Source organism: Apis florea, unplaced genomic scaffold (genome assembly GCF_048593485.1).
Source record: "Apis florea isolate Af1SG1 unplaced genomic scaffold, ASM4859348v1 contig_2897_pilon, whole genome shotgun sequence".
NCBI lineage: Eukaryota > Metazoa > Arthropoda > Insecta > Hymenoptera > Apidae > Apis > Apis florea.
Window position 1 is genome coordinate 3,936,209 of NW_028256665.1, and position 22,241 is coordinate 3,958,449.

At 40.7% G+C, this 22,241-nt stretch overlaps 1 protein-coding gene across 7 annotated transcripts in view; it reads left to right on the forward strand.

The window, feature by feature from the left end:
* Window positions 1–22,241, forward strand: part of LOC100871671 (uncharacterized) — a 264,058-nt gene that overhangs the window by 183,343 nt on the left and 58,474 nt on the right. For all 7 annotated transcript variants that reach the window (XR_015291880.1, XM_086907490.1, XM_086907493.1 and 4 more), the window contains one exon: window positions 8,637–8,747. Coding sequence is in view for 6 of the 7 variants with exons in the window: in XM_086907490.1 (XP_086763616.1) it covers window positions 8,637–8,747 (111 nt within the window). In the remaining variant the exon portion in view is untranslated. The remainder of the gene's footprint in view (window positions 1–8,636; window positions 8,748–22,241) is intronic.

The following is a 22,241-nucleotide window of genomic DNA, read 5'->3' on the forward strand; positions in this document are numbered from 1 at the left end:
TAGCCCGTATAACGGCCCTCCAAGACGATTTCGCCCCCGTACCTTTAACAGAAAATCGAACGAGCTTGTCGCGAATGCCACTCCAGCCTTCCCCTCTCAGCCCCTCTCCTCCTCGCGGAGCGACAGCCTCGAACGCGACACGGTTGTGCTTTTATTAATTTTTATTCCGATCGAACAGAATATAATTTCGAAATTATATTTTGTATCGCTAAGAGAAAGATTTAATTGGTTCTCAAAGCTTCGATTTTAATCGTATGCATTGATTTTCTTCCTCAAATATTTCTTCGCATAATAGGAATGAAAAAGAAAAAAGAAAAAAACAAAGGAATTATTTATCCACGTTTGCATTCAAGAAGCGTAACGCAATCTTCCAAAGAAACGCGTTGGCGCGTTTGCATTAACGCATCAACAGTTTCGAAGTCTGCAGACGACGACCATGCCGTCTACGACAACAGGGATGATTCCGGGCGCAGCGACAGACTCAGTATTTGCAAGAAAAGCGGGTTTTCTGGCTCGACGGTCAATATGCAAGGGCGTGTTGTACATATTTCTCGCATAATTTTCCTTCAACCCACCCCCGCCCTCAGTATGCGAAACTCGCGGAAGCCCTCGAGACATTCCGTGGAACTTAATACGATGCCCGAGCTCAAACTCGTCGCCACTTTTCACTTCTGACATCCTCGTGAATCTCGACTTTGTATATATATATATATATATATATATATATATATATATCGAAATTAATCGAGTTATTAAGAGATCATTTTGAGAATATTCCATTCGTTGAAATATTATTTTAAAGATGAAAAAGTTTCTACTCGGACGAGGATTTTTATATTAATTTGTAACGTTTAATTTTTAATTTTAATTTTAGATGGAATATTTCCTTATCCTAAAAAATTCATACGAATATTCTAAACGTAATTCTATTAATTTCGTCGCGAAAGGTTTAACGAAAACAAGAAATTTTTACGAATTGCGAGGAACAAGAAAGAGAAAAAAAGTCTATTATCCATGATTTGTACATGGTTAACAATCCTCGAATTTCCATGGATATTACTTTTATTATCCATGCATAACAACCAAAGAAATCGATCGAACGGGAGTGTAAGGAGCAGCTGTATTTGAAGTACATTGTTTTCCACCTGATTTGTCTCGTCTTCCTTTTTTTTTTTTTTTTTTTCGCCACCTAATTATCGGTCCCTAAAAGCTCGGCTGAAACATACGAGGCACGGTTTCTTCTCGTGGAAAACGATGTAGCAACGATGGAACCCCGGTCGAAGATTCACGATAACCCTGAAAGCACTCTCGTTACGAAAAGAGGGGACAAGCTAATCAGGATCAAAGTTACGAGGCCGCGTGGAAAACGGCAAAGAGGATTTGGATGGTCGACTCGAAACGATCGACCTGTCCAACGAATACGCACGCCCTCTCCTCGCCCGTGATCTTCGTTAAATTGGCTAATCAGCTAATCCCTGCCTTTGATTCTACCGGTATCGTTTCGATTCGTAATGGCGGAGGGTGAATCGAGAGAGCTATTTTTTTTTTTTTTTTTTTTTTTTTAAGAAATAAAGGCATCGAGTATTTGCATTCAAAAGTATTCGTACTTTTTGAAGAATTGTATCTTGTGAACGTATCGAGGACAAACATCTTACAATGCAACATTTTTTTTCTTTATTAATTCAAACATAAATTAATCATAAATTCATCTATTTTTATTAGATTTAAATGACGATATGAATTTAGAGAGACGATTAACTGTAACAAGATGGTATTCACATTTGGCAAATTCCATCTAAGTAACGCGCGCACAGTTTAAGCGGCAATTTAGCTACTTTGTGAAGCGATTCGAATGTTCTTGGGACGGGACGACAAAACGACGAGCACATGTTGCATTTCGGTTGACGTGCACGCCGGCCGTTACTCGCTCTTGCAAATAGTTTACATGCAAACGAGGTAGGCGGTGTTCGTGCATGTGGAGCACGTGTACATTTTAGGAACGCGTCGACTAACTTGGCTGCATTTCGAGTAAATTTGGAACATACGCGCGTTCCTCCTCCACCGAACGAGAACGTTTCTCTCGTTTCGATAATTCTTGGACAAATATATCCCCTCTTCTTTGAATCTTTTTGCCCACCGCCAAACGATGATTTTCAACGACTTGAGGATAAAGATAAAATGAAAAAGTTTTCGTTGATAATGGAACAAAGGAATAAAAAAAAAAAAAAAAAAGAAACAAATTCCTTCTCTCGTTCTTTTAATAGAGTCATTTCACATGGAGAACAAGAAAGATAATAACGAAGATGCGCGCGAGGTGGTGATTAATATTAATGCGACGACTCTTCCGGTTTGCTTCAAATAATAATACCCGTGATATCGCATTGTTCCGTAGAGAGCGATCGCTGGCACCACTGCGCTGTCGATATGGTTATGAGGCAATTGGCAGCGATCAGCATTCCATTTGCGCGATGCAACGATAACGTGATCGTAATAATCGTGTTCGATCCGCGTTACAGATAATTAACGTTAACGTATCCGTTTAGGATGATCGTTATTGGATCGTTATTGGATGTATGTATATATATATATATACACACATGTATATCCTAACCCTTTGACCATCAGCCTCGCATCAAAGCGCTAAATTAGAGGCTCTCGAGGTTCGCAATTTTCTCTTTTCTTTTTTTTTTTTTTTTTTTTTGTTTACATCGTGTAGCAGATGAGTAAATTAAATCGATTTACGTTTCAAAATTAGAATTCTACTCTCAGGAGAAAGTTACTCGAACCAATGATTTAAACTCGTTGCGAGTGATGAAAACTCGTCTCCTATAAAAAATTTGACCCGATAGATTCTTTTCTCTCCGCAAATTGCGAAGCAGCGAACTATTCCAATGAGTAAAAGGAGGGAGGGGGGGGGGGGGAGAGGCGAGAAACGAACGATAATTGCCACGATTACGGTATCAAAGGAATCCGGAAAATATACCGATAGCGCTCGATTCGAGATTCTACAGTTAACTTTTAATGCTCGTCGCTTGGCGTTTTAACGTGTACACGGCGATTTATTATCGCCAGGTTGGCACGTTGCTATAATTTACCGGCATAGTCGCGGAATATTTCTTGGATCTCGGATACCGGGAGGAAAGAAAATGGCGTTTGCCCGGTTCCAGGACCAAGGTTTATCCTACGCGATATTTATAACGACGATTCGTTACCGTTTCCCTCGCGGTTTTATTCGCTTGCTTACGAACAACTTGTAACTGAATTACGATTAATGAAAGAGGCTTTCTTCTTCTTTGCGGAGGAAGGTAATTCTCGTTGGACGAGGCTTGGAAACTTTTCTTTCCCAGTTGTGCGGATGAAGGGAAAAAACGAATTCGTGGTTATAATTGATGGTTTAAAAAAGGTTAGGGTTAAAATGGACGCATTGCATTTTAAAGGTAAATTTATTAACAATAATATTTTGGAGAGAATGATTGAAATGGTCCAAAAAATTATTTGTCGTTGGATTAATAATGAATTAAACGAATCGTTATTTTCTTTCGTAGAAAATGATTCGTTCGATGTAATGTCCACGATAAAAAATATAAAAAAGTAATAAAAATACCTCGACAAAAAGAGCAAGCTGTATTTTCAATTTCGCCCAAAGAAATAGCACTTGGAAACTTGCTTTCGTAAGTTTTCAAATCGCGATGTTTCGATTAGCCGTGTATTGAAAACTTTTGATCGACGCGAACTTGAAAATGCATCGAAAAGGGGCGGAGGGAAATATACTTTATCCGGCATTGACGTGCGTTAAACGCGTTTCACGGTAATTTTTTTCGATTTCTGACGCTTTGCGCGCGAGTCAAAGGGGGGCCCTCCGTCTTTTTTTCTTCCCCCGCTCTCGATCGTTCGATTTTCATTAGCAGGCACGAATGGAACGAGCTTTCCATACTTTCCCGTAGTGGGTAGTAGATAGGTAGGGGTGGGTGGCCTTTCCTCGCCGCCGCTTTGGTGGGCTCCGCCTTTGGAGCGTTTCCACGCGGAAATTAAAAACACGTGTCGCCGACGTGCACGACGTCGCTTTGATTTCACGGCATCGCATCTGCCGGCATTCGGCTTGTAATTCATTCGGGAGGAGTGAAAGGTTAGGATCGATGGCGCAAACGATGGGACGATTTGTAAATCGAATGTTGGATGTAACGGTGTTGATGCTCATTTTAATTAGGTGGGTTTGTGGATTGGATGGTCGTGTGGATTTTTTGGAGCACGATTCCTACACTTACTTTCATTTTCCAATCGTTCTTTTTTACCGATCGATGGTTTCTCAAATCCGATTTAATATTTCACGATGAGCAATTGGCAAATTTATTTATTTATTGGGGAAAAAACGTGCGTGAAAATCGTGATGGATCTCGCGATAAATCAGCAAGCAGCTGGAGAAATCCTTCCAATTAAACAAACTCGATATTTCCCACGCCACAAATCTGCCGCGTCTCGTATCTCCACGTTTCATTTCGCGAGTTAATCTTCCCAACGTTTCCAGCAACGTGTATAAATGATCCGTAAATCCTCTCAAGTTCATTCAGATTTATGGGTAACCCGTTTTGAAGGAAGAGGCGCGAGTCGAGCATCGCCTCCGCATCGGGACGCGGAGGTGAGGAGGGGGTTGAAGCGTTAACCTGAGCCGTCCGCGTTTAGAGAACACGAATGTTTCACCAAAGTATTCCGACACCAAAGAGGAGCTCTCCGTTGTCGTCTTTCGGGTAATTCTCTTTGGAAATAAGTGGCTCCCGTTTCTCCAAAGGATCTCCATCCTTGTTCCGTGCGCTATCATATTTCGCGCGTTGAAAGTCTATTAAATCTCTCTCTCTCTCTCTCTCTCTCTCTCTCTCTCTCTCTCTCTCTCTCTCTCTCTCTCTCTCTCTCTCTTTGCGATGAACACATGATTCGCGATTTATCAGAAAGAAGAATTTTAATGGAATTTAATGGAATATCGAGGGGCGAAAGTCCCCTTTTTTGGACTTGCGATTCATATATATTGTTTTATTATACAGCATTGGAAGTAATTTGTTGCTTGTTATTTTCTTTTGATATTCATCTCGTTATTGAAATTAATCATCCGAGTAACGTGATGTGGAACGAGTGCTTTCTCGAAAATGAACGGAGAAGAAAAAGAAGTAAAGCGAGATAATTCAAAATATTCTTTCCGTCCCGTCCTAATAAACGTTCGCCTTTAACCAGTAATCGTGAGGGTGCCTCACGATTTTCAGGGCTTGTTGTAACATAAGGCGAATTTGATACGCGTGGAAGAGTCGTCTATTTCTAGAACGAGGACGAACTATTGAAACGGTCGTGTTTAGGCAAGATCTTGATTTAAGGGTGTTTCGTGTCTCGTTGAGGCGTCGGGGCGAGCAGCTGTTAGTCGAAATTACGATCGTTTCGCGAGAGGAAAGGAGGGGGGCAGGGGATGTGCGCGCGTGTGTGCGTGCAGGCAGCAGTAGCCTCGTCCAAAGCGACGGGCGTCGAGGAAATTTGCGTCGACGTCGCGACGCTCCTTTGTCTGATGTTGACGCGACCGTTCAATTTCGACCAAAGGTGTGAAACTCGTCTTCGAACGCGCCCATTCCCTTCCTTCTTCCTCAACCCTCTCGCTTTATTCCATTTTCTACGATTCTTTTCTCTATTTTCATTCCTGAATGAGATCAATAATTACTTTCGTCGAGAATTTATTTCCTTTCATCGAGAGGAATTAAATACAATTTCTACAATTTTATTTTCGAGATTGATGAACAGAGATGAGCAGACAAGAGTTCTATCATCGATCTATTTCGACAACATGATGGTTTATATTAATCCTCTTCGAATTTTTCTCGAACGAATCGAATAAATTGATTCGAATTGATTAATTCGTCCCTGGAAAAGGATGTTGGATCTCTCCAGGGTATAAGAAAATCGGGACAAGCTGTCGTCTCTCGTAAACGATTCCCAGGATCGAGTTAACCGTGCGATTACTCGAGAGGATCTTACCCTTGCTTCCCTTTCGTCACTCTCCCTCCCTTCCCCCTTGGAAAATGGCCGTTTGCAATTTAACGGAATCTCTGCATATAGAGTGGCCTCATCGCCGCGGTTCTGTAGTTTAAATGACGCCCCGGAAGTCCCTGTACTAATTCTATGGGTCTTCCAATGTGGTGTGTGACGCCCTTTCGTCCATCGTGAAGGGTGAAGGGACAAGGGCCAGTCGGGGCTTGTTATAATTGCAACATCTTTGCAACGTCGTGAATGGGGAAAGATGATCTTTCTTTCCTCTAAAAAAGATATATCGTTGGCGGTATAAGGGGGTGATAAGGGTGGCTGCTCGAAGTCGAGAGGATTTTTACATCGACGAAACGAATGTTGCTTTTGTAAATTCTCTTGCGTAATTTATATATTTCTTCGTATATAGTGGAAGGATGATCAATTTTTAAGTAATTCATTGTTCGTGAAATCTTACGTAAAAATTGGATTTTAGATGATTAACATCGTGATTTAATTTAATAAAGAAATACCGTTATCGACTTAGATACAGTTAGAAATAGTGTATTATAAAACTAGGTGTGAAATAGGCAATTAACGTTGGGCTATTTTATTTAATGCATTAATAGGGGGCAGAGTAAAGTATCGAGCATTACGAAGGGGAAATTGGGGAACGAATTGGGGGGGAAATACACAAGCAGAACGAAACCAGACAAAAATTACAGCGAGGGTTGGCCGAGCCTTAAATCTTTTCTTGTTTGTTCTGCCCTTTCCGACTCATAATTATTCACGGCATAGTACGCGCCATAAATCCAATGGAAACCAATACTTTCCCGATAATGTCAACCGTGGTCATTCTGGAAAAACCCTTTAATACAGATTTACAAGTATACGCCGAATCCGTGTGAAGAAAATCCACCCCTTGCCCGTTTATATAGGGTGTATTACGAAGTAATCCCGAGCGAAATTTTTTTTTTTCAATTTAATCCCACTTTTATCCAATCTTTAATAACAATTTTCTCTACTCATTTATCGATAAACGCAATTAGTATTGTTGCTATCGCTCCACTTCTACATTCTTACGTTTTCGTTTAAGAATATTAATTCTTCTGTGGAAACAAAACACAAAATTCCAAGAAAAGTACGATAAAATTTATCTCCGATATTCTTGACGAATAATACAAAGAAGTAAAAACGGAGAGAATAACGGAAGAGAAGTTTCAACGTTCAACCATCGCCACCCCTATTTTTATATTCTTCGTATAAAAATGTTTTCAAATCTCGTCGCAAACGCAATATACCAATAATAACGAAGCACAACAAGTGCTCGCCTCTCCTTCTTTTCCCGCATTCTCCCTCGCGTTCGAGAAAAAAAAAAAAAGGAAGAAAGAAATACCGAAACTCTTTTACGCACGGGCAGAAAGACGTTGGCACACCCGGTATAATTTGGTTGGCTCGCGACAAACAATAGCAGGACGGGGGGTGAGGAAGGGGGAAGCTGGTGAAACGTGGACGTGGAAGAAGGGGCTGGAAAGGGTGAATTGCAGCTACGTGCACCCGCATACGAATCATCCCTCGCGCCGCGTGGGCGCGAGAAACGTCGTCGTTGGCCGGGCTCTCGAGGAACCCCCTGAAACGGCGGCGTCGCCTCCAATCTAATGGATCGCACCGATACTTATGGTCAAATCGCGACCAACACCACTCGGAGCCCGCTCATTAGCATTCCGCGCTGGCTCAACGAGAGCGCTTTTGATAATCGGAAATACCCGGTCGGGCTGCTAAATTAAGCAGGGAGGGAGTGTTATTATCGCGCTTTAAGTCGAGGGGTTACCGGGACGAAAAGTGAAAAGGGGGAAGGTTGGAGAGGTTGCTCGTTCGAGGTTGGTGCGTTCCTTTAACGAATCGAATTTCTTTCTCGTGTTTATTCCAACTTATTTGATCGAAATGGATGTGAAATCTTACCGGTTTAATAAATCGCGAATTGATCAGAATTTATTGTGGGTAAAAATTGTGTAAACGCGATCGGATCGAATTGAAACAATTAAATTGGGGGAATCGAATAAATTCGAATATTGGATGGTAGTCGAAATTAATTTTGGGGGAAAGCCGTGGGGGCGATTTTAGCCAGCGATTGGATCGGGAATCGCACATAGATCGCGGGAGAAGCTTACGGTCGACCGTTTCTCAATTAACTTTCGCGGCCGCAAACGCAACGGAAGTGGAAACTTTCAACGGGATATCCTTCCTCCTCCTCCTCTCCTCGTAATTCCTGTTGCTCGAGTTTTAAGCTGCCTTAACAGGGGCTTTAAACTTGCTCGAGAGATCGTGCACTCTACGTGTACTTGGAGATTACGAGCACGCGGACAGCCAATTCGACATCCTGAATTGAAGGTGTATACATAGTATTCGATTCAGGAATTTTTTTTTTTTTTTTTTTTTTGCAAGAAATGTTGCCAATTTTATCAAGATCGACGTGACGGATGTTGATAGTAATTTTGAGGCGTAGTAAAAGATTATGAATGTATATTTGTAGTAGAATACACGAGTGTATCTGGGAATGTAAAATTAATTATTGTAAGTACATTTACAATGTTACAGATATTAGAGCAGTTACTTACCAGAGGGATCGTTTTGTGTTTCAGGAGAGTCTGGAAGAGCGGGTTCAGGAATTGGAACAGGCATTGCAAGCAGAACGTATTGCTGCGCAACGAGATCGGGCGACGATCACGAAGCTCCAACGACAGATCAACAAGGTGAGTGGAATAATAAAACGTGACTTGTATTTCAATTGGTCGGGTTATTATTGTCGAACATCATCGCATAGTATCAAACGTGACCAATATTCAACTTGGAATATATTATAATCGAATATATTAACTTCGATTTCACAATCGACTTAAAATTAAGATAAAGTGCAATTGTTCGAGATAACGCTAAAATTATTCGAGGAATTATAATTATAGATAACAAAGAAAAATAAGTGAATAATGTTAAACCGGTTGAAAGAAATTTCCAATAAACGAGTCGTATAAAAATCGAAGAAAAGGAGATCGACTTTTTCAAGCGTACACTGCACTTGACGCCGTCTCGCCAGTTTATATCAGATAACGAGAAGTTTCTCGTAATCTCAGCATTGCAATATGCGTTGTATCATTCCGATGTCGCCTTCCAACGCCTGTAATCACTTCCGTCTGGGAATTATCCACTGAATTATCTCGCGCCATTCCGCGGATTATCCGAGAGACCAGTTATTTCGCGATACGCGAGGATCTAGCTGCGATACTGCGAATGTGCCCGATAATTTACGATGTATACACACAATACGCCTAGATTCCTACGTCTGAATTTTTCTAACTATCATCCAAGTCGGATGATAATTCATTAATGGAATTAAATCTTGATTTCTCTGGTTAAAATTCGAACGTAATATCAACGAACTGGACTCAAAGTCATAATCGTGTTCATCCTCTCTCTCGAAACTTTCGAAAGAAACTCTGTTAAACTTGAAAAGGAGAAGGCACACGAAGAAGAAAATTGCGAACGAGCGAGCACAACTCGCCAAGATCCTGGCGAAATCCTTTACGATTTCCGGGGCGAACGGTATGGGAGAAGCACCGTCTTACGAAGACGCATAAATTCTCCACCAGATCCCAGATAATCCCTTACACTCCCTTTTAATCCGTTCGCGGTCCTCCGAGTTGCTCACATTCGAAATTGCGGTCGAAATTGCGCCGTCTGAAGCGGAATGATACACGACGGGATCTTGTTCGCCCTGTTTCTGACGTCCTTCCCCTCCCTTTCGTCGGCCCTATAAACCATCGTGACAAAAACAAACGGGGGTAACGAGTGGAAAAATTCGAGCCGAGCGAGGGCAATCTCGCGTGATTTACGCGCTTCTCATACAGACTGATCCGGACGCGTTAAAATTATTCATTTCCCATCGATGCTTTTCGCCCAGTCGAGATTATTCGATCGAAGAAAGTTCAAGTTTTCCCAAGTTTGAATATTTTCTATCTCTCGATCGAAGAAACGAGAGCGAATATTTCGCAGAGAACAAAAAAAAAACGGCCGTCGCCGTTCGAGTGTATAAATTCGATGAAGTTTGAAGGAAGGATTGTTTTTCGAGATGGAGCAAGAGAGAGATCTCGTAGATGTAACGGGGAATAAAAATCTTATTCGAAGAGAGAAAAAGTTGGAGCGAAGTCATTTCCGAGTTTCCAGTCAAGAATTTTGTTTTATTTTATTTTTTTTTCTTTTCTTTCCGATTATCCTATTCGTCTCCGAGCTTTTATCCTGTTCCTGTAAATATAAGGGAGAAAAAGGAAGAAGTTTAAGAAAGGTGTTCTATGGTGTAACTGTTGGCGAGAGAGTTGGCCGCAACTTGCGGGGGAATTTCATCGGAGTTATTTGAATTTTTGTTCCAGCCTTCCTCGTCGCGTTGAAAAATTTCTCCGGGACAATTTTCACCCAATGTCCAAATCCTTTCAAACTTTCTTCGCGTCGCCTTTCGAGACAATTTTACATTTCAAACTTTCTCAACTTCTCTTTTTCTCTGTTCCTTATTAATTTTCCATTGTCCAACGGACAAAGGGTTGAATACCGCTCCCCTTCTACTTTTCTCCATTCTTTCCACTCTCGTCAAATTTCAGATTCGGTGTTGTCCTACAATTTTCAAATGTTATTTCGCGCCACATGGCGCGTTCGACAAATTCGGAGGAAAGGGTTGCCGTAACGATTGCAACTCGTTTCAACGCCACTCGAGCAACACGCGTAGTACCACGTTCCAAGTGGTTGTCGAGGAAATAGCCTATTATTTGTAACGAATACAGGAGATAAAATTGTTCAGGGGTGGAGATTGCGATGTCGTTCGATCGTAATTCTACGTTAAACTTACACCACCACCCCCTTTGCGTGCAAAATATTGCAAAATTTATTATATACATCGAAAGAATAATGATAGTGAATGGAAATAGCAATTATGATCGATGATTAGTTCGTTGTTGCATATCGTTGCATACTTAATCGGTAATTGTTAATTGAATTCGATTTGATATGAATGGAATAATTGGTGAATGTAAATTTCACGATTAAATGTTAGCTGTTTAATTTTATATACAATGAACGGTAAGGTAAATTATTAATTAGAAAAATTTTTCTAATGTCATTCTAACATTTCGTGGTTACGTATTATAATTAATAATGAAGAAATAATTATCGAATTTCAAATAACTTGTTCATTGTTACAAAATGATACAAAAAGTTGTTTCACGTATGTTGGGTTTTATAAAAAGGAAAACGTAAGAGAGACCAGAGCGAACGTTTTTCGCGAACCAAATTACCCGTGAAAGTGAATTGAAAGGGAGAACAGGTGAGAGCTTCTTAGGGCTCTTGAGAGAACAATCCCGGTTGACATTGCCCCGCTCTGAATTTTTAGCGAAATGCTAATGCAACGATATTGCCAATTATGTGCACAATTTCCCGTGGAAAATTTCGTTTTTCTTGTTAACTTTCTCTTTTGTTAGAATTGCATTCCGGAAATGGGGCGGAAATCGCGCGAGATTTAATTAATTCTCGGCCGTTACTTTTCCGAGTATTTTAATTTTCGATAAAGTTAAAATTAATATATCAATTTGTACTTTATTGCGAAATCGTATAATCGATCGTGGAAAAGTATTTCACGACGAATGTAATTGCGTTTTCTATAAATTTTTCTGTAAGAAAAAAAAAAAAAAACATATCTCGTTTCGAAAAATGAGAAATTCACACGAAATGCATTTTGTTGTGCGCGCTGGAAACGCGTTCCTCGTTCATGGCGCGCGAAACAACGGAATAAACAAGCAATAACGAGAAGGGTTTCATTCCAAGGCGACAGAAAGGCTTCGTCTCTGCTTTTCGCCTAGAGAGAGAGAGAGAGAGAGAGAGCTTCCTCTGGCTCGATATTTTATTCGAAGATAAATACCGCGTTGCACCTCCTCCTTTGAATTCTCTTCCGTTTCCTGTTGGAAGAACTCTCGGAATGTCACTTCTAAACTCGAATATTTCTCCTCTCTAAGGGACGAGGGAAATATTTTCCCTTTGAGAAGGAAAACGCGGAACGATTAATTGAAAACGAAACGGATATCGAAGATTGGCTTAGTTTTCGTCGAATTGTTTCGAGCGAAAGGTGAAACGAAAGTGTAAAAATCGGAATATATTTTAAAACGAACTAGACAATTTTACTTGTCACAGTAGAAAACGAATCCATTACAATATTTATTTCTCAATTATATCTTCAAATTTCTATCTCAACACGCGATAAATATTATTCACCCACACGTTGATATAATATAATATAATAATAATAATAAAAAGAAATAAGGAATTAAGAGACCCTAAATAGACATCAAATACGAGCAAATACCTGAAAGATCCAATTCCAAACGACACGAGGAAGAAGAAGGGTAACCGAATTCCAGATTTCGTTTCCCTCTCGATTTCTCCAATTTCCACCTACACATCTCTTGGCAACAGGTTGAATCTTCGACAACTCTCCCTCCACCTCCACTATCCCTTTCTTTCACCAAGAACAACCAACTTTCACCTCGAACATTCCGTTAAACCATTTCCATATTATTTCCACACTGATCGGGACGAAATATCGGTATTCGTCACGAAACAATCACGAATAATCGAATAAACGATTGAAATGATCCCTTTCGAGTGGAACATCTTTTCTCTCTGCGCGTACCTGCGCGATCGTCATCCCCTCGAATTGGACGAATCGTCGTCACCGGTGCGATTTGCCTTCGGTCCATTTGCAATCGGAAACGGCCTTAACTTTCCCGTCGTTTGTGGCAATGCGTTCCATTAACCTAACGGCGAGGGTCGGTCGAACGAAAGAAGGGAAGGGAAAGCGAGGGTGGTAAGGGAGGAGGAGGAGGGTGAGTTTTCAAGAAGAGGACGGAATCGCGTTCACGGTAGACTGGTCGCAAGGCCCCAAGAAGACTTTGGTCGAAGAACGATTCTTCAGTTTTCTTTCCTCCGCTCGAGTTGTGAAACCAATCATATTCTTTTTCTTTCTTTTCTTGTTGATTTGTGTAGAAGTTAGATGAAAGATTTTTGAACTTTCGAGAACGTAGGAGGAATTGATATTTCTTTTGGTTGGGAGGAAAGTTGGAAAAGTTGTTGAAGCTAAACTTTTTTAATTGGGGATTGATTGGGGTGAAGTTTTGGTTGAAATTGGTTTGTTTTTTTTTTTTTTTTTTAAATATTATAAAGTTATGGAACGAGTTGTAATATAGAATGTTGTGCATACATTAATTATAAAATTATATAAATATTTCGCAGTGAAATAATAATAATATTTCGAAAGAAATAAAACGAATAACATTACTAAATATATTTTCCTAAAGCGACTCAAATGCGTTAAAAAAATGTAACCAATAAACCTCGAAAGGAGTTGGGCGAATCGAGATAAAAGTTACATTTGCACGATTGCCTATTCTCGATCGTTATCGTTGAATGAAAAGGAAAAGAAAGAAATAAAATAAAATAAAATGAAGAAAGGAAGAAAATTTCCTTTGAGATGGTAGATATCCGTGAAAACTGGGTCACACCGGGTTGAGAAACAAATTTCCCTTATCCGAAAAGGCTGGCTTTCTTGTTTTCGTGCTTTAAACCGAGTTTATGGACAAGCTCGAAATTCGAGTGGATCCGAATGGCCGTTTCACGCACGAGTTCTGGCCGATATCACGGAAAAATGAACTTACGAACGGTGAAATGGACCGGCGAAATGGAAAGGAAGGAACTGGAAGGTATAGGGGATAGATAAGATACGCAACCATTTGCACCGAAACACGCTACCAGGATTGTAAATGCGAGAGGGAAAGTGATCGAATGTGGTTTTTTAAGAAAAGATTCCTCGGTTTTTTTTTTTTTTTTATTTCATTTCACCAATTCGTCTCGTTAGACGAAATATATGTTAAAGATAATTATAATGCATAAAATGTTTTAATAATTCGAGAGGAAATTTAAGAAAGCAAATCTATGATTAAGTATAGTAAAATATTTATTACTTTGAAGAAGAACTGTAAGAGGATTAAATGATAATTTTAAAAAATATTGAAAGATATATATATAATATATTTCGTAATGATTATAATGTAAATAAAATGGCATACAGGTTACGAATTCCAATTACATAAACTCCTGTTGTAAAATTGTAAATGTAACTTCAATTAATGTCTCGAGAACTCGTTTCATTAGCAAAAATTTGTCATTCTTCGGGATATATTTGCCGTTCAGAATCCGAATTTAAAAGTTACAATATTTAGAAGAAGTTAAACGACATATTTATTTCAAACTTATTCAAAAAATTACAAATACGTAGAATAGAAACAAATTAATACCATTGTATGAACCATCTATTTAGACATGATTTCTTTCTAGACGACTTAAAAAAAAAAAACGTATACAATAATAGGAAACTCGTTAATTAACATTTCTACGTATTGGTGCCACTCTCCATCCCAAGATTCTTTAAAAGCGTCCCTCGTCCACCACGATCTATTGTAAACCAGCCGAGATTAGATTTTTCCGTGCAGCTGCGTACACGTCCTCGACGGTGCGGAGAACGTAGTACGTTTGAAGGGGTGTCTACGTGGGCAGGTTGCAAGATTCGAGGCAGGGGCCTGATATATGTGGACGCGGCGGCGGTTTCGAAAAGGGGCAGAGATAAACTTAATTGAATGGCTAGGAGCCGGCGTGAACTGCCGTTTTGTCGTCCGGTTTTCCTCGTTTCTGGTCGGAATCGCAGCGACACGGTTCCCTATCGGGGTGATTTACGCCGTCCCCCGGCCTTGGATCCGCGTGTAACTCTAACCGCTTACGATCTTTATGAGGCGGGTGGTAAGAGTGCACGTGTCGACTCGGCTCTTCTTCGAACAGAAATCCTCTGCTAATGGAATACGTCGAAGATCGTCGAACAGATCGCGTACCTTCTTCCCGTTTAACTGATTGCCATAGATCTACATCTACGGGAGAGGGATGGATGTTGAACGAGAAGAATGAAAGATCGAGAATAGTAGGGAGTAGTAGGACTTTTTTATATTCTCTCTTGTAATATTTACCGTTCTTGTTTCAGATACTCGAATAATCGAATACTGTTTAAATATTCACACAACTTGGCACACGATCAGGAGACAAATTTACTACCCCCTATCGTTTCATTCCCTTTGGTATCTGAAACGAAATTTCGTCGTGAAAGGAGGCCGGCTCCCTGCGCTGCTAATCTTTATTGAACGTAATATCAGTCGGGTAGAGGTTGTGGCGCTCGTTCTACACGTGATCGATAACTTTCGTTCGAGCTCGCAATTTGCCTCCAATAAAGGTTCCTCTGCTTAAAGGTTAAAGAACTTGTCGCTCCATTGTCCTCGTTGCTCGGTACGTGCCACAGCTTCTGGGCTTTTCCAAGTGGAAAACCGTCCGTCGCGACGGCGCCACACACACACACACACACACGCATACGCGCGCGCACGATTACACGAGCAGGTCTCTTCGTGCAATTGGGAACCTGACGGCGCAGCCCTTGCCACTGAGCTATCGTTTATCGTCCACCGTCCAAATTGTCTCCCTAAATGAGAGTTGGGCTAGGTCAATTACCGTTCCAGATTGTTCATTGCTACGTTTATGGAGTACACGATCATAGGTGCAGACTTTCGAGACTTGGACGTCGTGCTGTTTTTCCTTCGTCCCTGTTTGCTTTCGAAGAATCGGTGAATTTGTTTACTCGACAGCTCTGAGTTTCCTGTTCCGGCGTATTAAAAGCAAATAGGAGAGGGAGAGAGAGAGAGAGAGACGGGAATGATTGGTAAAACTTTCAAGAGGTTAGTATTTTTTTGAGGAGGGGGAATTTTAACGAAGCCTTGGCCATATATACCCGTAGATAAATAGTCGAAGTTTTCCTTCGAGCGAAAAATTGTTAGGATAATGGAGTAATGGAGAATCGAGGGATCGGAATTTATATTGGATACTGGTAAAAATGCAATTATTCTTAAATAAACGTGAAATATTTATCTTTTTAAATTTAAACTCTTGCCGCGGATGGGATTAAATTCGAAATTTTTATTACCTTCGAAAATAGATTTCCAGAAGAAGAAGAAGATATTCGAATTATCCAAAATATCACAAGATTCCGATTCCATTATTCGTAGGAAACGACTTCGAATCGTAAATTCGACGCAAATAATCAAACTTCCAACTCTTAATTTCGCATACATTCCACGATGATTTCACATTTAAAGGGGACGCATGTTGTTAATAATATCATTATTATCGAAACGAAACGACCATAAGTAGCAATAAAAATCTCATGCGCATACATCGAGCGATAAAATTCAGCCAGGGAGAGGAGAATTGGTGGCGAAGTCGGCGGCGTCCGGAACCGTTGGAGCACGCACCGAGGAGCACAACATCCGGTTTACGCCCCCGCAGCCGCGCTGTAATAATGATTATCCTGTCGTCCTGCGCATTAAAGTTACGACTTCCCTTCTCCGCCAGTCGCGCGCGTATCCTCCTTAACTCCGCCGGGACCTGGTCCCTCGTTAAACGAAGATGAATTCATTTCTTCGATGATGTATGGCGACGTCCCTTCGCCTATTTCGATCCCGTGAATTTAACGTCTCGTGTTTGACCGATGAGCCCAGCCGCCCCCGTTTCGAATCAACTCCACTTTTCACACCCTTGTTAATTTCTCCTCTCGTGATTCGATTCTTCTTCTTTCGGATTTGGATGCTCCTCCAACCAATATTCTCTTCCCTCTCGAATCTTGGAATAACATCTCGACGATACCTTTTCATTCCCTGTTTCGTCGCAACGTCAGCAGCGTCATTTTCATCCCTTCTAATCGGGTGGTCCAATCCCAATTCTAAAAGAGGAGGAGGAGGACACCAGAGAGCCTCTTTCAACTTTTCCCCGCCACGCTCGACTTCCGCCACTCTCTCGTCGTTAGTCGACAATGGAAACGTGGCGGCAACCGTCGTTTCCTCCGCGCGTGTCGAACGAGTCGGCCTTCGTTGACGTATCGCTCCGTGACGTATTTGCATGCGGTCGCAATTTATCTCTCGCCTCCCTCCCTCCCTCCCGCGCAAAGTGAATCTTGGAATTGTAAGAGGCGCGGAGGGAGGCGCTCATCAGTCATTCATCCCCACGGGGGAAACCCGCAAACGCGTGCCCTCTCCTCTCGGATCCTTCTTCAACGATTATCGATTAACGATGACCAAAAATCGGTGGGGGAGAGAGAGGAGGTGGTTCGAAAGTTTCCACGGTGACGAGGATCTCCCGGTGATCTTCGTCCCCCGAACCTCGCTCCCCTTGGGGGTTAATCGGTGACAGTGATTTCGATGGAGATACACTGGGGAGGGACGTGGAAAGTTCGTGGGGATTATTCGTTATTCGAACGATGCGTTTTTTTTTTTTTTCTCAAAAGATGAAATTTATTTCGTTGAGGCGAGATTTAATTTTCTTCGCGCGAATTTAGAAGAAAATCTTCATCAGTTCGGTTACTTATGGTAAATTACGAGAGGGATTACGATTCGGTGTTGTTGAAGTTGCGTACTAATTAAATAACAGTTTGTATACACTTCACAGAGAAAATGGATATATCTGATTTATGATATAAGGAGAAACGAATGAGGTTGGTGGATGTTCGCGACGATTGTAATAAATCGGGACAGACTCGTTTCAAGACGTCTCTCGCTGACGTTTCGCAATATTTTAACATAAAACGTTTATTTCTCTTAAATGGAAAATAGTTTCTTCGCCTTGTTATTGGCCTTCGTTCAAAGGGACACCAAAATCTATTTATAATTCCAACTCACTCTCTCTCTCTCTCTCTCTCCCCCTTCGAAAACACAAAGCATCCTCGAGTCTCTCCGTTATTTATCTTGGAGAGTCCAAGTCCAAGAGGAATCGAAGAAGAAATCGTCAAAGGATGATTTAAAAGCTCGTGACGAGACACGTCGCAATTTTCTACGTGAGAGAGAAGTCGGTTACGTCAGGTGTGCGGGATTCATCGTAGGAAACTGGCCTCGTAGCAGACGCAATTTATCATTGTTGAGGCGAGGAGGGGAGGGAGGGGAGAGGGAGGAGCAACGTGTACCCTTTTCCCGTCCGCCAATTAAGACGATTCCGGAGTCAATTTTCGCGCGTAAAATATTAGGGCTGATTGATGGGGGAGGGCCGACGACAAGGAATGCGTTATTAAATATTATTCCGCGAGAGAAGAGGGGGAGGGGGGAAGGAGAGGAAGAAGAAGAAGAAGAAGAAGACGAGGTTTCGTTAACGTCGTTAATCATCGTTCATCAAGAGGGATCGATCAATTTACCGTAAGTGGCAGTAAATCGTCGAAGAAAACGTTGCAGCCGTTTAATCGATTAATCACTATCCTCCAATGGGTTAAGTCCAGCCTCGTCTTCCTTTCCTGTTATGCACGTGATTCGATCGAAAGTCCTCTTCCGGTCGAGAGCAAGGGAGGAGGAGAGATTAATAAATCGTCCTTGATTAATCGATTCTGCAACAAATGGCGAGAATTCGTAGTAAAAAGAAGAAGAAGAAGAAGAAGAGGTATTTGGACGTTGTTTCGTTAATCTCGATTTGAATCGTTGGCCATTGTGTTCTCTTTTCTCATTTGATGGATGATGAATTTTTTTTTTTTTTTTAGAAACCTTTGAGGATGTGACGAAATAATTTTTGTTGATATTTCATTCGATGCAATAAAAATGAGTATGAACGTTACGATTAAGTGGAAATGAACTTACGATTTGTCATGGAAGATTGATTAAAGAAAAAAGGGAAAAAAAAGTATCTATTAAATCTCATTGAGAAATGCATCTCTATGATTAAGAAAATTATGGCTCGCATATTATTTGTCTACCATAAGGAGAAAAGGGAGGACTAAATCGAAAGATTCTCTTCTCGAAGAATCTCCTCGAGGCTGAGAAAAAAAAAAAAAACGAAATAACGATGTCGAGAAAACCACGGTGCTCTCGATAATCGCGCTAATATTCTTTGTTTGCCGTTTTGCAACTTGGCTGGCTGCGAAGCGAGGGTCGATGGCTTAAGTTCACCAGAGGCCGGATTAAAATTTTACCGTCGCTTTGCTTTCGAAAAAAAAAAAAAAAGAAACTTTCACCCTCGTCGCCTCGCTTTGTACTTTCCCCTGTTACAATTAGAAAGAAGAAAGCGAGTGTGAATCCCTCGTGGAAAATCCACCGCGAAACAAACGCGAACATTTGTATAATCGTCGTAAAATCTATCTACCCCGTTGACGAAATAATGGATAGATAATAAATCATAAAAAAAAAAGGAAAAAAAAAATACGATTCAGTATCGTATCCTCGATTTCGAGGATAAGGGATAAAGAGAATCTCGATTTCAATGGCGGGCAGCAGTAATTCAAACGGAAAACGCGAACGTGGTTTCAATGCGTGACTATAAATCACCGATATCGAGAATACGTGGTCACTGAATAGTAGACTATCTCTCCAACGCGAGAACAAACCTTGTATACGCTATAAAAAAAAAAAAAAAAAAAAGAACGACGAGATTCATCCACGTTCCTGGAAAAAACGTTTCCTCGATGATATGCGGGACCACGTGGACTCCGCATTAACTAGCTGCTGCTCGAGAGTATCTCGTGTTGGCTTGGTATTAATTAACCAATTTTTTAAGCGTAATAACGTCGGTCGTTGTACCTACTTTTTCCGGTTTTTTTTTTATTGTTACTTTTTTTTTATCTTTGGACGTGATCGTTAGGCGAACGTGATTCTCGACGAGGTTTCACTTTGGAGTTTATTTTTCTCCCTCTCTCTTTTGTTGTTGATTTTTATTAGAAATGTGAAAAAGAAAAAAGAAGGTGCGATTTAAGTATTCGAATCGGTGGAGTATCGTTTTATGACTCGGGTCGGTTTTTAACGAACAACAACGATTTCAGAAAATTGAGAGTGGGCGTGATGCGGATTGAAGGGAGGGGTTTTATTTGAATACCGGCGGTGGGGAGGCGTATGAAGTTCTGTGGGAAAATAAACAAATGTCTGGCTTAATTAGAACGAAGCTTCGGCTTAAAACTCGGGAATGTTTTATGAGGTGATGCGGTAAACTCTCGTTGCTGAGCTGGTGTTAGCTCGTGAAACCTTCGATTTGTCGTTTGTCTTCTCTGGGATTAAAACTTTGGTATTAATCTGGAAAATAATTATTATTTTGATATCCCTTTAAACGTTCGAATTAATCTTAGCTATATAGAGAGAAATTACATTTGACGAATCATCATTTAATAAATCCTAATTTACATGATATCGTAATAAATTCTAAAGATCCAAACTTTTTCCAAACTTTATAATTGAAAAGAAGAAGCGTAGCGAAAGAATTTCGATCAATCTTCATTTCTTCATTACTTTAAACAAAGAGAAACGGGGGGGAAATCTCGGAGAAATCTCGAAGAAAGAGGGCCAGTTAGCGAGAACATTCGTTCAAACCCTTTCGAATATGAGGTTTAAAATAAAAAATAAACGGAGCTCATCCCGAAACGAGATCCGAGCCGGTGGCTGCTGAGCGCTGTTAAAATCTTGGCGAACTTATAATGAAGAGATTTTTCGCCGAGTGCACCGGCCCGGCTTAATTCCCAGGCGGCGGTTAATTAACATTTTGTTTGCAGCGGGGAAAGTTATTGAGATGGTCTTCGACGTTCCGGAAAATTATTAATATCGCCGATTAATTAACTCCCTTTGCCGGCTAACCGCCTGTGGCGCGCGATGGTAAAAGGAATTTTCATTGTGTTACACCTGTACGAAACCAGCTTGTTCAAACTTATTGAAAGAAAAATTAGGTTTCCTCGACGAATTATTTAAAGTTTCCCGAGAAACTCGACAAATCTTTTCAACGTATACGAGATGGATATCGTATCGATTCTTAAAATTTTAAAAAAAAGAAACGATCGTCGACTATTGTAAATTTAAAAAATATATTCTCTTATCTATCCGAAGGATTGCACGAACGTAGAGACAATTTCCTCTCGATCGAATTTATTTCACGTTAAATCGAACAAACTCGTGGAAAGGTAAACGGAAACGAGGGAAAATAAGAGAGAGAGCCTTGGGGAAACGGAAGTCGATGTCCGACTACTTTGACCGATAGAGAGACGGGGAGAGGATTTTGTGGAGAAGAAGAATTGGAATTTACGAAGAGGAGGAGGAGGAGAGGAACTCTGGACAGGAAATAAGTCAAAGAAGAAGAGCACGGTAGAAATGTAAGCGAGAAGACTTGTTAAAGAAGAACGGTGACAACTTTTGGATTCTGGAATTTTTTTATTTTTAGTTCCGTTAGATCTTTCAAAACACGTCTCGAAACATAATAATCATGGTCTATTGTGCAACTTGTGAAAGTATTGATAATTCTAAATATTTGTCTCTTCTCTTCATCGTTAAATTAAATTTTAAGGCAAGAAGGTAATTCATTGACAAGAATGTTCGCGTGTATGTATTATTAAATAAAATTTTACGTCATACGACTATATAAAAATAGCAATTATAAATGAAAGAAGCGGTGACAATAACAATAATCGAAGTAATAGCGACAATAATGGAATAATAACGACAGAAATTATAGAAGCAGTAAAAAGTGGTAACAATAATCGCAATTGCGGTTGCAATAAGAAAAAATAATTGCGGTAGCATTATTAAATTAATAATGAACGATAAAAACGAGTATTATTGTGCCGGCTTGCGATTATACCGATTAACGATCAAAAAAATTAATCTCCACCGTATCCTACAATTTCGAAACAAGAAAAAAGCACCTACTTTCTAACAATGATTACAACGTACTTACTACACACGCGTAAGGAAAGGGAAGGGAAAAATAAGGAAAAGGAAAAGGAGGCACTCTCGTAGGCAACAAAGTTGAGGTGAGAGGGTTGCTGCGAGTGATGATGACTAATGTACGTGCGAGCAATTTACATCCCACTTTGCAAGAAGATATCCTCCTGGCCTCCTCCTCCTCCTCCTCCTCCTCGCAGACCCTACCTTTCTGTCTCTTCCCGTCTATCCACCCCTTTTCCACCCTTCTTAAGTTCTTGCCGAGTTTCCCGTCTGTCGAGGCCGCCTCTCGAGCCTCCCGCGCGTCGTTACCCTCGTGTCTGCAACGCGAACACCCATCAACCCGACGTTTTGGCAAATTGCCTCTGTTTTTATCGCGCTCGAATATTTCTGCGGCCT